The sequence below is a fragment of the Theobroma cacao genome, chromosome 10 (assembly GCF_053813885.1).
Source record: "Theobroma cacao isolate CCN51 chromosome 10, ASM5381388v1, whole genome shotgun sequence".
NCBI classification, from domain to species: domain Eukaryota; kingdom Viridiplantae; phylum Streptophyta; class Magnoliopsida; order Malvales; family Malvaceae; genus Theobroma; species Theobroma cacao.
Genome location: NC_142648.1, coordinates 3,827,151 through 3,840,479, shown reverse-complemented (window position 1 = coordinate 3,840,479; position 13,329 = coordinate 3,827,151). Strand labels below are relative to the sequence as shown.

Here is a 13,329-nt window from a genome sequence, read left to right as displayed (position 1 = left end):
GTTTTTAACAAATTTTAAAGATTTTAAATCTTAAATTTAAAAGTAATAACCAAAAACCCTTCGAAATGACAAAAACTCCTCTTTAGTGTTTCGGTCTCTGAAATCTAAATCGAAGGCAAAAGATGGCGAGAGCTGCTCTCTTCCACTTGCTCAGATCCCAATCCAAGCAACTCATTTCAAGAAACATCCATTCAGGTTTTCATACCACTTTTCATATATCTAATTTAGACATTTGATTCTAACAACCCATGTTGTTAATCCTCTATAGGATTTGTTCTGATAGTTTTCTGGGGGCTTTTCCTTTGATGTGGGAATTGGGGGCTTTAATCATAATTTATAACAATTAAATAGTAACAAAAGCAGATACATTTAAGGAAAAAAGATTGGATTTTTATGTTGTTGGGGTGTCCCATTTTTGTCTAAAGATGTACTTTTTTTTATGGGCTTTTGGCAATTTTAGTGTTGATGATGCACAAAATTTTAATGGGTTTTTAGTTATAGGATGTGATTGAAGTTGTGAATTGCTTTTCAATGTCTATAAGATATTTGAACATGCGATGAGGCCAAGATAGTTCAAAGCAAGTGAAAAGTATCTAGTGTGCTTGTTGTTTTATGGCTATGGTATGTAAAAGCAAGTGAAAAGCATCTAGTGTACTTGTGAGTGCTTTAAAGTTCCATGGCTTAAGGTGGGGCGGGAAGGGAGGATTGCTTTGAGTTATTGTATGATAGAGTGCTCGAAAAATGAGGAAAGCTGCATCTGTGTTGAATTCCTGCCTGAAAGTTCCCTGTCTTTTATTAGTGGCTGCTTGCATATTTGGCATTTGATCTACCAGGACCACATTCAGAATTTGCTTCTGTGAATCATTTGTCACTCATAGACAGCTGAATAATGATGTGAGACATTACTTTAGTAGCACGTTTCTTACCATATCACTTTACTGTTTTTTTATCTAATCCCCAATCTTTTATGGATTAGAAAAAGATTGGGGATGTGATGTTTCTCAAATTCTTTAATTTCCTTTGTTCATTGTTCAACAATTGGTTGTAACAGAGCAAACTTCAAAGCATATAGGACTCTAACTACTTACATTGTATGGCTTGGGAAATCTACTATGGATTAGGTTAATAATTGTAACGGGACATGTAGTTTCATTGCAAGAAAAGTTAATCTGGATCGCACTTGAATAGGAAAATGCAAAAGTTTGCATGGTTTACTGGACATGCGATTTGTAATATATTGTGGCCAGGAATGCCATGTTAAGACTTAATTCTTGAAACTATGTTTTATTAATGCATCTTGTTAGCATCATATGTTACAGATGTTTTGTCTGCCTGTAATTATATTAGAAGCCTACAATATCTTATTCTCCTCTTGATCATCTGTGTATAGATGTTGTTGGGTATATTGCTTATATTACAAAACAGAAAACACAAAGTAAGTAAAATGGATTGCATCTGACTTTGCTGTAAATGATCTTTCCACTGCTCTAGGTTATCCTTGTAGGTTGGCAACATGGTCCTACACCCAATATGCCAAGCCCAACATCGACTCTGCAACGAGCATTTTCACTGTCCAGAAAAGGTGGAGTTCTCAAGCTACAACAACTGAAAATGACAACAAAATCAGCATTGGTCCTCGTAAAGGCAGGGAAGAGGAGGAAGATGAGAAGGACAGAGGGGTTGTTTACAATGGTCCAATTTCATCTACCATCAAGAAAGTAAAGCTGCTTTCTCTTTCAACATGCTGCCTCTCGGTATCATTGGGCCCTGTAATAACGTTCATGACTTCTCCAGATATGAATGTTATTCTGAAAGGTGCAGTGGCATCCTCTGTGATATTCTTCAGTGCTACAACAACTGCTGTACTTCACTGGTTTGTAAGCCCTTACATCCACAAGATCAGGTGGCAGCCTGGTTCAGACAGCTTTGAGGTGGAGATGATGTCATGGTTGGCAACGTATATTCCGCGAACTATAAAGTTTGCTGATATCCGTCCACCAGAGACTAACAGGCCCTTTGTGACATTTAAGGCCAATGGGAATTTCTACTTTGTTGATGAAGAGCACTGTCATAACAAGGCATTGTTGGCAAGACTGACACCCCAGAAGGCAACTCATGATTCTGCTCTTAAGAACTTATGATTGGAGCAGTTGGGAGCTCGCAAAAGTTTCAATCGTCAAGATGAGCTGTAATTTTGGATTATGATAAAACCCTGAACAGATTCAACCCTTTTCGGAGAAGCCCGTTGATTACAGAAACACAAAAAGTTTGATGTTTTTCATTAGAATTTCAGTTTATTGCTGCTTGGTAGTTTTTGATCCACATGGTTTCCTTCAGAGTAATAAAAATTTTATATTTGCTTGAGATTGTAATACTTTAATGACATAAATTTTGCCAATGAAGCTAAATTTGGAGTAGGATTCTTTGTGGTTAACTGCTTGGTTAGGAATGCGAGACATATAACTAGCAATGGTAACAACTTGAACAGAGGAAAGATCTGCATGCCATTCAGGTACCATGTCGGGCCATTGAGATTGACATGTTATGTTAAATATTTCAACAGCATATGCCAACTGCATGCTCGGACAGAACCAACCCCATCTTGTGTGCAAATGATACCACATAGCTACGAAGTGGTATCAATGGATATCTAATGGCCACATAGCTACGAAGTGGTATTAATGCATATCTAATGGCCTTCACTAAACTCTTGATAGATGGACTTGTCAATCAGCAGCTTTCACTCAGCGAGTAGAGAAAGCTCGAAGGGGTACATCTCCGGACCAGTTTATGGATGAACTTATGAACAGATAAAAAAAACTGTTGACTGGCCCTGATGATTTGAGCAGCAAGACCTTTTAAAATCAATTTGCTCAATTTGCAGATAAAGGATACAAGAGAGCTAAGTACTGCACTACATCAATTTAATAAGGTAAAAAAAAGATGGCAAAATCATAACAGGAAAACACACAAGTTTAGATGATATAAAATGTTTGATAAACATTCAAGGAGCTCAGGAACAGACCTAAAACTCCTGAGCTGGTTATGGTGCAAAATAGCAACACAGAAAAAAGACACCTTTTAATGTTTTCAACTCATAAGACAACAGCAAATAAGACACACTACGGACTCAGACAGACAATAAAACCTCGCCACCGCCTATCAAGAACCCAGTTCTGTGAACAATTTCCTCGACATGACGGTGATAACTTAAAACTATAGCCATCAAAACAAGTAATTAAATGCCCAATGATGGACCCACTAACAAGAACCAACTCTTTATTGTAGGAACCATGATAGACTTTAGCTGAATCAGCCAAAACCTGCACGGTTCACTTGCCACCCTTCTTGGCAGCAGACTTGGTCACCTTGGCTCCAGTTGGGTCCTTCTTCTCCACATTCTTGATGACACCAACAGCAACAGTCTGTCTCATGTCCCTCACAGCAAATCGCCCCAGTGGGGGGTACTCAGAGAAGGTTTCCACAACCATAGGCTTGGTGGGAACCATCTTAACCATACCAGAATCACCATTCTTCAAGAACTTGGGCTCCTTCTCAAGCTCCTTACCAGAACGCCTGTCAATCTTGGTCAAGAGCTCAGCAAACTTGACAGCAATGTGGGAGGTGTGGCAATCAAGAACAGGGGCATAACCATTTCCAATCTGCCCTGGGTGGTTCATGATGATGACTTGGGAGGTGAAGTTGGCTGCCTCCTTGGCAGGATCATCCTTTGAGTTTGAGGCAACAAAACCACGCTTGAGATCCTTGACAGCAACGTTCTTCACATTGAACCCAACATTGTCACCAGGAAGAGCCTCCTGAAGAGCCTCGTGGTGCATCTCAACAGACTTAACTTCAGTGGTCAATCCAGAGGGACCGAATGTAACAACCATACCAGGCTTGAGCATACCGGTTTCAACACGACCCACTGGGACAGTTCCAATACCTCCAATCTTGTACACATCCTGAAGTGGGAGACGGAGGGGCTTGTCAGAGGGTCTCTTGGGCTCATTAATCTGGTCAAGAGCCTCAAGAAGAGTTGGACCCTTGTACCAGTCAAGGTTGGTGGACCTCTCAATCATGTTGTCACCCTCAAAACCAGAAATGGGGACAAAGGGAATCTTGTCAGGGTTGTATCCGACCTTCTTCAAGTATGAAGAAACTTCCTTCACGATTTCATCATACCTTGCCTTTGAGTATTTGGGGGTTGTGGCATCCATCTGTTGAGGAAATAGATATATATTAGCTACAAATGCATTACATTATCACTAGACAAACCAATTAGAAACTACTTTAACTTCAAATTATGAATGCAATAACTTACCTTGTTGCAACAGCAAATCATTTGCCTCACACCAAGAGTGAAGGCAAGGAGAGCATGCTCACGGGTCTGTCCATCCTTAGAAATACCAGCTTCAAAACCTCCAGTGGTGGAGTCAATGATAAGGACAGCACAGTCAGCCTGAGAGGTACCAGTAATCATGTTCTTGATAAAGTCACGATGTCCAGGGGCATCAATGACAGTGCAGTAGTACTTGGTGGTCTCGAACTTCCACAAGGCAATATCAATGGTAATACCACGCTCACGCTCAGCTTTCAACTTGTCAAGCACCCAGGCATACTTAAATGACCTCTTGTTCATTTCAGCAGCTTCCTTCTCGAACCTCTCAATCACACGCTTGTCAATACCTCCAAGCTTGTAAATCAGGTGACCGGTGGTGGTCGACTTTCCAGAGTCAACATGGCCAATAACCACAATGTTAATGTGAACCTTTTCCTTACCCATTTTGTAGTATTAGCCTGGAGCTGGACCAACATAAATAAAAAAATTAAACCAGAATCCTTTATATATTTAAACAGCAAAAAGAACCGTCAAAAAAGCAATAAACAGGCAACATCTAGTGTATTGATTGGTTTAACTACTTGCTTTCCACATTCAAAAGTAAAATCCAAAAAGCACATATGTAAAGATAAGAAAAAAACTAAGTATGTTTGAAAACAAACAAACACATAATACAGCTTATTGATACCAAAACTGATGTTGCATTTCATTCATTTGCCCGTTTTCAATCTACTATGATTTCACATATGAAACATCTATCATGCAAAATAAGACACAACCCAGATAAAACCAAACATATACACTTACTTAAAGTCTCATAATTTAAAGCAAAAGACATAGAATGATTAAATCATAGACTTTTGTCTCAAAAAATAACTTAATTGCACAACAAAATCCTAAAACAAATTTCTCTTAATATTTTAAGAAACAACAAAAATAGCACAAATCCACCCGTTTAGCTTCATTCTACTTCACATAATACTCATAATTCTCATATGTTCCAACAGATATCTATAATAAAACAACAATTCCTCTTAAAAAAGCAACCAGATCTTCGAATCATCATTAGAAAAAATCGACTAACAAAATAATAATAATACAACAGAATAAAAACTAAAACAAATTTAAAGCAAAAAAAAAGCAATCTCATCGAAAAAAAAAGGCAAAAATCAGCAAACAGATCTTCGCAATTATAATATAAGTGAAAAAATAAGATCTTTAAACAGCAAAACAACGACTCCAGAGAATTCAAATCGGGAAAAAAGAAAAATAAATGAATTAATCGATGAAAAGGAACTAAAAAAAAATTAAAATTGAGGATCTGAAGATCGAACCTTTGAAAAGGTGAGAGACTTGACGCTAAAACCCTAGCGGCTAAGCAAGAAAGCTATATTAAGAGAGAGTAAGTGATAGGGTTTCGACTGAGCCTCACGTTCCTTTATATCATCAGTTTTTGCCACCATACTATGTTTCCTAAAATACCCTTCTTCAAATTTTGTTTTGCCAGATGTATCCTTCAGTTACTTAGCTGGGGGGTAGCTCCGTTTGACACGTGCGTGAAGAATCGAGTGATTTAAACGGACTTTTTTTATTGGGAAAGTGAACTGGACGCGTTGAAATGAGAATGAGATTTGGTTCACTTAAGGTTTCCGGTGCGGGTCAGGGACAGATTGGATTGTCCGGGAATGTCGTGAAAGTTAAGTATTAAAAAACTTTTATTATAAATTTATATAATATTGAAATTTTTTTTTTAAAAACAATAAAACTTGTAAAGGACTCGGGCCTAGGATTACAAAATTCGAACTCAATTTAACAGCGAAAGCAATCTAACTCGATAATGAATGAATCGAATTATAAATATTAAAAAATTAAAAAAATATTTTGAATTAAAGTATGTTAGAAAATCGAGATTTCAATTCAATTGAATTTTTTTCATTTATTTTTTATTTTTGAGTTTGAGTTAAAAAATATTTAAATTATTCACATTGAATTCGATTAAGTTTGATTATACAATTAATTCATATAAAGAGTTCAAAATTGAACTCAATTAATATTTAAATTAAATTAAGTAAATATTTAAAATTTAATAAAATACTTAAATATTACAAAATTTAAACTCGATTGGACTTGAGAACGACCAAACAAGGTTCTTGTCTTTCTTTTTGAAAGAAAAACTTTTCTTTATTCATGGTGGGTGGGCCATAAGCATGGCCCACCATTATTGGGCCCAGTTCTTATATAAATGCTCAAAAAGTTCTTCTCGACCCAAAGAATTGAAACTAAACTTTTAAAAAAAACTAGACCTAGTGAATTATTTTTTATTTAATTATTTTTAAATAATTTTATTTATTTATTCTCTGTATTTTTGGAGTTAGGTTTTTAAATTTTATATAAAATGTACTAAACTTTGAATTATTATATCATAAATATTAAAGATTAATAAATATTATGAAATTGAAATTATATTAGTTTTACTAGCTTTGTGGGGGCCTGGTACGAGGTTTGGCATAGCGTCCGTTACTTTATGTTTCATAAAGTGCCCTTTTCTAATGTTTATCTGCCAATGGGTGGATCAGTTTTTGACGCATGTGGTTTAAACGGACGTTTTAGATTGCGAAAGTGTGATTCACGCGTCGTAATGAGAGTGGCTTTGGTTTGTTTTTTGTTTTCAGGTAGGTGTCCGGTTGAGATTGAACGATCTTGAAATGCAGTGAAATTTTGTCGATAAATTCCGTTGTGAATTACTCTTCAACATGTCGTCGATAATCTATCAGTAAATACCCACGGTTTTTACTGTAAGAAATAATCCCATCCCGGCGATAAAAGTGTGATTTTTTACGGCGTTCACTTATCTATATTATAATGTAAATGTATATTTACCAAATTGTGTTTAATATAAATTAAGTTTATAATGAACTTGGAATTTTAGATTAATGGTTCAAGTTTTGTTTTATTTTGATCATATATCTCGACGATTATTTTACGTGATTTTGAGATTAAGCACGAGAAAAAGAGAACAAAAATAGTTATTTTACAATGTATCATCAATCATTTCGAAAAAAAATGATTATGATCAAATTTCAATTAATAGACATTTAAACTTCAATTATTCAAAAATAAAATAATTTTATCATCAATTGATTTTAGATTTAATATTAATTTTAAAATTTAAAAATATTAAAAAATATTTTTAAATAATTTAGAGACTTATTAGAGCATTATGCCACTATGAATTAATAGATTGGGATGAGTTTCAATTGTCCAAAAACAAAATAATTTCAACAAAAAGCAAATATTTCAACATTCCAACATTGAAAACCATAGAGCTGACCAATTACCCCAAAGTCAAATTTACGTGTTTACTGGTCTGTGTTTACTTGAAACCAAAAATTTGTGCTTGGAGTGTACGAAACGATGTGATGTTTTTCTTCTCCGATTATAAGGATTTGGATTTTGGGACTAATTAGCCCTGGGAAAATGATTGGATACAAAGAATTTTCTAATGTTTTTTATGTTTAAGTTAAAATTTTGTTTATATGTTATTTTTAGTTTTTAATTCACTAAAAAATGGGTAAAAAATTATGTTAGGGAATAAATGTTGAATTTTATATTAAAAAGAGTAAATTTTATCTATATTTTCTTGTGATTTTAATTTTTTTTCACACGATATTTTATGTTTTTTTTTATCCAATTTGCACTTTGTGAATATTTTTTCTTCTCAAATAAGTATAATTTCTGTTCTTACATGAGATTAAGTTATTAATTTTGGCTGATAAAATTATCAAATATTCTCAATTCAAAGTTAACTTATTTGTTTAAATTTAAGGATAATTTTATAACCCTTTATGGAAATAAAAGTTTTTCACATAGTATGCAAATTAAAAAAAAAAAAAACACAAAGATATCATGCGAGAAAATTAAAATCACGAAAAATGCAAATGGAATTTATAACCCGTATTATAAAAAAACTCGATTTAAAAGTACAAAATCACTAAAGAAAAAAAAAAAAAAAAAAGTCCTCTGGATTTAGGGTGGCCTGCAAATCCTAACAACTCTTGCCTAACAACAGGTATGTTCAAATTGTAACAGCTAAATAAATCCAAAAGCATGTTTAACATTTTTGAAGTGTAAAGCACGAGGCCAAGGATTCTTGACTTGCAAAGCATTAACGTACACAATATTAGCAGTCAATATTGATGATTAATCAGCTTCTAGTGAAGAAAAAAAAAAAGAGAAAGAGGACAAAATTAGTAAAATTAAAAAGGGAAAAATTGGAAATATTAGTAAATTTTCATCTTACATTTTTGACTAGGAGCACACCACTTTAGAATACATGTCTCATTTAAGTATAATGCTTAAAAAATTCTTAAATTATTCAAAAAAAAAAAACAGTACACTCAATTAAGTTTTTATATTTTTATTTTGAACTAAATAGACTTTAATTAATGATAATTAATCAAAATATTATTTGTCATTATGCCATGTGGTACTGACGTGTGAAAGGTGAAAAACACCATGTGATCACGTGATTATGCCACATAAACATGTTATGTCACTATTAATTATGATAAGTTAACACCACACGACATAAATGTATGACAAGTGATGTTTTAACTAATTAAAGACAATTGATATTTAATTAATCATTAATTATAAAACCTATTTGATCTAAAATAAAAATATAAAGAGGTCATCGAATACAATAAAAGAAAAAATATTTATTTGAATTTTCATAAATAGATTAAAGGCTTTTTTTTAGTTACTATGTCATTTTTTTTAATTTTATTAAAAAAATAATAAAAGAATATGATTTGAGGATATAAAACAATATTGTATAAAATATTTTAAATTTTGACACTCTTTTATTCAAATTAAAAGTACAACGGAAAAACTGCACCGTTTTCAAATGAGTAATAAATTTGATCTGTCATCCCGAGTGAGTAATAAATTTAAACCTTTTTTATTAAATGTAATTAAATTCATTTTGAATCTCGATCCCCCTCCCGTCTAAAACCATGATTTCAATTCCGATATTTTTGTTTAAAACACTGCTAACAAAGCAAGTTTAGGTTGGTAATGTAAAATCTAATTTCAAAGTCAATGGTCGCATTTCTTTGTTGTTCTACGAGTAAGTGTGTTTTTCCTTGGTCTCCAATTCATGGAGGACTACGTAAAAAATAAGTTGAAAATTAGTAAACAATCTGACGAATTTGTAGAAAAAAAAAATTGAATCTAAAGACTTTTTGAAATTCTTTAGTATATTTTTTCAACTTGATAGAAAATAGAAGTTGAAAATTTCAAGTTGAATTGGTACTTAATCGAGTCATTTTCCTCTTCAGTTATAGTTAATTTTCAAAGCTGTTTGGACATTAGGAAGGAGGAAAAAGCAAGAAAAAAAAAAGAAGAGAGCTTTGAACGAGTTTTATGTTTGAATTAATGATTAATAAAGACAACTAATTAGAATTAATTATTGCATGATTAATTACAATCACTACCATTAACATCAAAATTTGAAGTATTCAATTGAATTGACTGCTAACTTTCTGTAAGGGTTATAATTTGTTTGAATTTACATGTTTTTATTTGATAACGATGTTTTGGAGCAATCTCCCCCGTGAATTTTGGATAGTAGAAGAAAATTACTACAAAATTTAATTTTTTTGGTTCAAAATTAATTATAATATATATATATGTTACGTTATTATTAATTATGAATTATGATAGGTTAATATGTTACGGTAACACTATACTACATAGAATAATAAATGACATTTTAATTAAATCAATAATTAATTATAAGAGTTTATTTGAGTCAAAATAAAAAGTATAATGACTTGTTTGATTCAAAATAAAAGTATAAGAACTTGATTAAATGTAATAAAAATATAAAGATTTATTTAAAATTTTTTAAATAATTTAATTTTTTTTAAATATTATGTATAGTTAAAAAATTCACAAATTATCAAAAAAAAATCAAATAAATTATTATTTTTTATTACATTCAACAAAACTCTTATATTTTTATTTCGATTTAAATAAGTCTTTATAATTGAGATTGACTAATTATCATTAGTTAAATTGTTACTTTTTATTTTATGTTACGCGATGTTAATATGACATGTTAACAAGTCGATATTGTATTAAATAATAACGTGACATAATGATAATAATTACGTGATATTTTATCATTAACGTTAAACTTCACTTGGACGTAAGAATGACAGATATTGACTAATAACACTTAGTCAATTGTTAACTATATCAAAACAAAAATATAAAACTTAATTTAATTTTTTTAAAAAAAATTCAAAATATTATGTCATTTAAATAAAAAATTCTTATTTTCTCTCTCTTTCTTTTTTGCTTTGTTGTGTGCTTAATTATAAGGTTATGCACCAAATTTCAATTTTATTTTGAAAAGGAAATTTTTTGTCCAAATTCATTATTTCAAAGATATATCTGAACATTAATCATGTCAAATAGTAAAAATGTTTGACATAAATGATATTAAACCAATTAGATTCGAAATTACACTGTATTTTTTTTTATACTTTTATTATTTATTTACCTGGCCAGAGAAAAAGTCCAACGCGTAAATTTGTGGGCCCCGTTTTACTTGGAAATATCAACCACAAAGGTGCATTTTGAAAATCCTCTCCACTCTGGAAGGCCATTGCTTTCTCCATTTTTTTTAATTATTTAATTTAAGATTCATTAATTTATTGACATTTTTATATTCAAAACGTATAGACAATTAAGTCAAATTTAACCAAAGTTTTCAACAAAAAAACAATCTCAAAATGTTACAATTTGAAACAAAAGGTAATTAATAGAGTAATTAATTCACCATCGATTTTAAAATTTTCTCTACACTTTCTCTCCATTCATGATTGGAGCAAGGATGAAGAAGATTCGAAGGTCTTGATTCCACTTTAGATTTCTTGTTGGTTACTTAAACTCGTTAGTTTAAAGTTTTAATTTTGATTGGTTCAATTAAATTTGATATCTAAAAGGACATTAACGTTAAGATCGGTTCAATCTAATAATTTATCTCCTTCTTAGTATTTTGAATTTTTAAAGAATATAAACAACTAAATCAAATATAATCAAAATTTTACAATTTAAAACAAAAATTAATTGATAAAAATTGGATGGTTAATAGTAACTAGTAAGTAATAGCATACCAAGCTTCTATTTATTCTCCAAATTTGTTTGGCATTCATTTATTCCATTGTCTAGTTCTTTTTTTTTTTAATATAATGTTTGGCTTGAAATTTGGAAGCTGTAACTCTCCCCTTTCTTATAAATCTATTTATTTAATTCAAAATAAAAATACAAATACTCAATTGAACCTAATAAAAATAATAATAATTTATTTAAATTTTTCCTAAATAGTTCAAGCTTAAACCAATTAAATAAGCCACATCTTTCATTGTCTAATTATTTCAACATTATTTCACTATCTTAATATCAATATTCCATTTTACTCATTCTTTATTCAGTTAAGAAAGTAGTTAATAAAAAAAAATCACATAATTCAAACCTTTTTTTGTTAATAAAAAGGTTTGAACAATTAACCAATTTAGACCCTTCACATCCATAAAGTTTTATTTTTTTCCTTTTTCTTTTTCATACTAAAGTTGAATGCCCCTTTTTTTTTTCTTAAAGACACCTACAAAAAGAAAGAAAAAAATAAAAGACAAAACTGAAAAAGAAAAAAGAAAGAAGGAAAAGAAAGAGAAATTCATGTTGGAAAGTGAAGCCTAAGAAAAGGGGGTGCATCTAGAAAAAGCCAACATCTAGAAGTCTAACTCAAGAAAGGATCATCTTCTCACCTTCCTTTTTTAATATTTATTTATTTTATTCCTCTAGAAGCCATCAAAATTAGATATATAGATATGTGTCTTTGAACTGGGTCTCCTAACCTCAAAATAAACCCCAACTTCTTTTTTTTTTTTTTCATCAAAATTAGCTCTTTCTTTCCAATGGGTGCTCAGGAGTTGAACCCTGGCCTGGAAACTTTGCAGCAGAACAATGATTCCTGGCAGGAATTTGGTGATGAAGCTGAAGAAACACTGTCTCTTTGTGATCTTGTGATAAGCAGTGATGCTAGTGAATATTGGAATGGTGATCAGTACCATAGGAATTCTTCATCATCATCATCTGATCATCAACATCAGGATTTGTTTGAGTTCTTCAGTACTGAAGATATTCCTGCTGCAGCAGCAGCAGCCTCGAGTAATTATCAAGGTAACAACATCATCTTCTGTGGGAAACTCATTCCTTACAGAGGCCAACAACAGTCCATTGAAGACAAACCCCAGAGGCTGGAAAGCAAAGTGATCAAGCCAGAAAATGGAACCACGAACAGTACCAGCTGCTTGTTTCCATGGAAAACTTCACTGTCGTTCAACAAGTCAAGAACATTTCCTCCTTCTTCTTCATCATCAGCACCAGCAAAAGCATCACAAAGGAAGAGTTTCAACAAGTCTTTGTCGCTGCCAGCTGAAGGGTCCAAAAATAGTAAGAAATTGGGTGATGATAAGTTCGATTTCTCTGTTAAGAAAGTATCCGTAATAGAAACTCCTGTCAAGTCAAGATGGTATCTGTTTGCATTTGGAGTGGGAAGGTTTCCAATGGAGATTGAGCTTAAGGACATGAAGATGAGGCAAAGCAGGAAGAGTAAGGCAATGAAGCTTCAACCGGACGGCCAACCGGAAAACGCCAAGTGTAATAAGGAACGGAGGAGATCAGCCAAGGGTTTGTGGAGGTTGCTCAAGGTTTTAGGGTGTAACAATAAGCATACAAATGCAGCTGTAGTTCAGGCTTCCTATAGTTGCATTCCACATGTGTGAGCTTCTTGTTATTTCACACGTGTGTGGTTCAAGTAGTCTAGGGGTGGTATAATAGGATGTAATTCTTTATTTCTTCTCTTTTAAGAATAAAATATTACCATGAAATTAAATTCAATCCTTCATTTTTCCAAT

General features: G+C 32.1%; 3 protein-coding genes across 3 annotated transcripts; 2 read left to right on the top strand and 1 right to left on the bottom strand.

Annotated features, from left to right (window-relative positions):
* Positions 1-38: 38 nt before the first annotated feature.
* LOC18586355 (uncharacterized) lies at positions 39-2,364 on the top strand. Its single transcript, XM_007009701.3, has 2 exons — positions 39-195; positions 1,492-2,364. Exons 1-2 carry the CDS (start codon positions 123-125, stop codon positions 2,139-2,141), a joined length of 723 nt encoding a protein of 240 aa, XP_007009763.2. The 5' UTR covers positions 39-122; the 3' UTR covers positions 2,142-2,364.
* Positions 2,365-2,955: 591 nt separating this feature from the next.
* Positions 2,956-5,778, bottom strand: LOC18586354 (elongation factor 1-alpha-like). The gene is made up of 3 exons (XM_007009698.3): positions 5,677-5,778; positions 4,325-4,806; positions 2,956-4,220 (listed from the first exon to the last, which is right to left on the bottom strand). The coding sequence occupies exons 2-3, from the start codon at positions 4,784-4,786 to the stop codon at positions 3,333-3,335; spliced, it is 1,350 nt and encodes a 449-aa protein (XP_007009760.1). The 5' UTR covers positions 4,787-4,806; positions 5,677-5,778; the 3' UTR covers positions 2,956-3,332.
* Positions 5,779-12,327: 6,549 nt separating this feature from the next.
* Positions 12,328-13,197, top strand: LOC18586353 (uncharacterized). Its single transcript, XM_018128790.2, has one exon. The coding sequence runs from the start codon at positions 12,328-12,330 to the stop codon at positions 13,195-13,197; it is 870 nt and encodes a 289-aa protein (XP_017984279.2).
* The last annotated feature ends 132 nt before the right edge of the window (positions 13,198-13,329 follow it).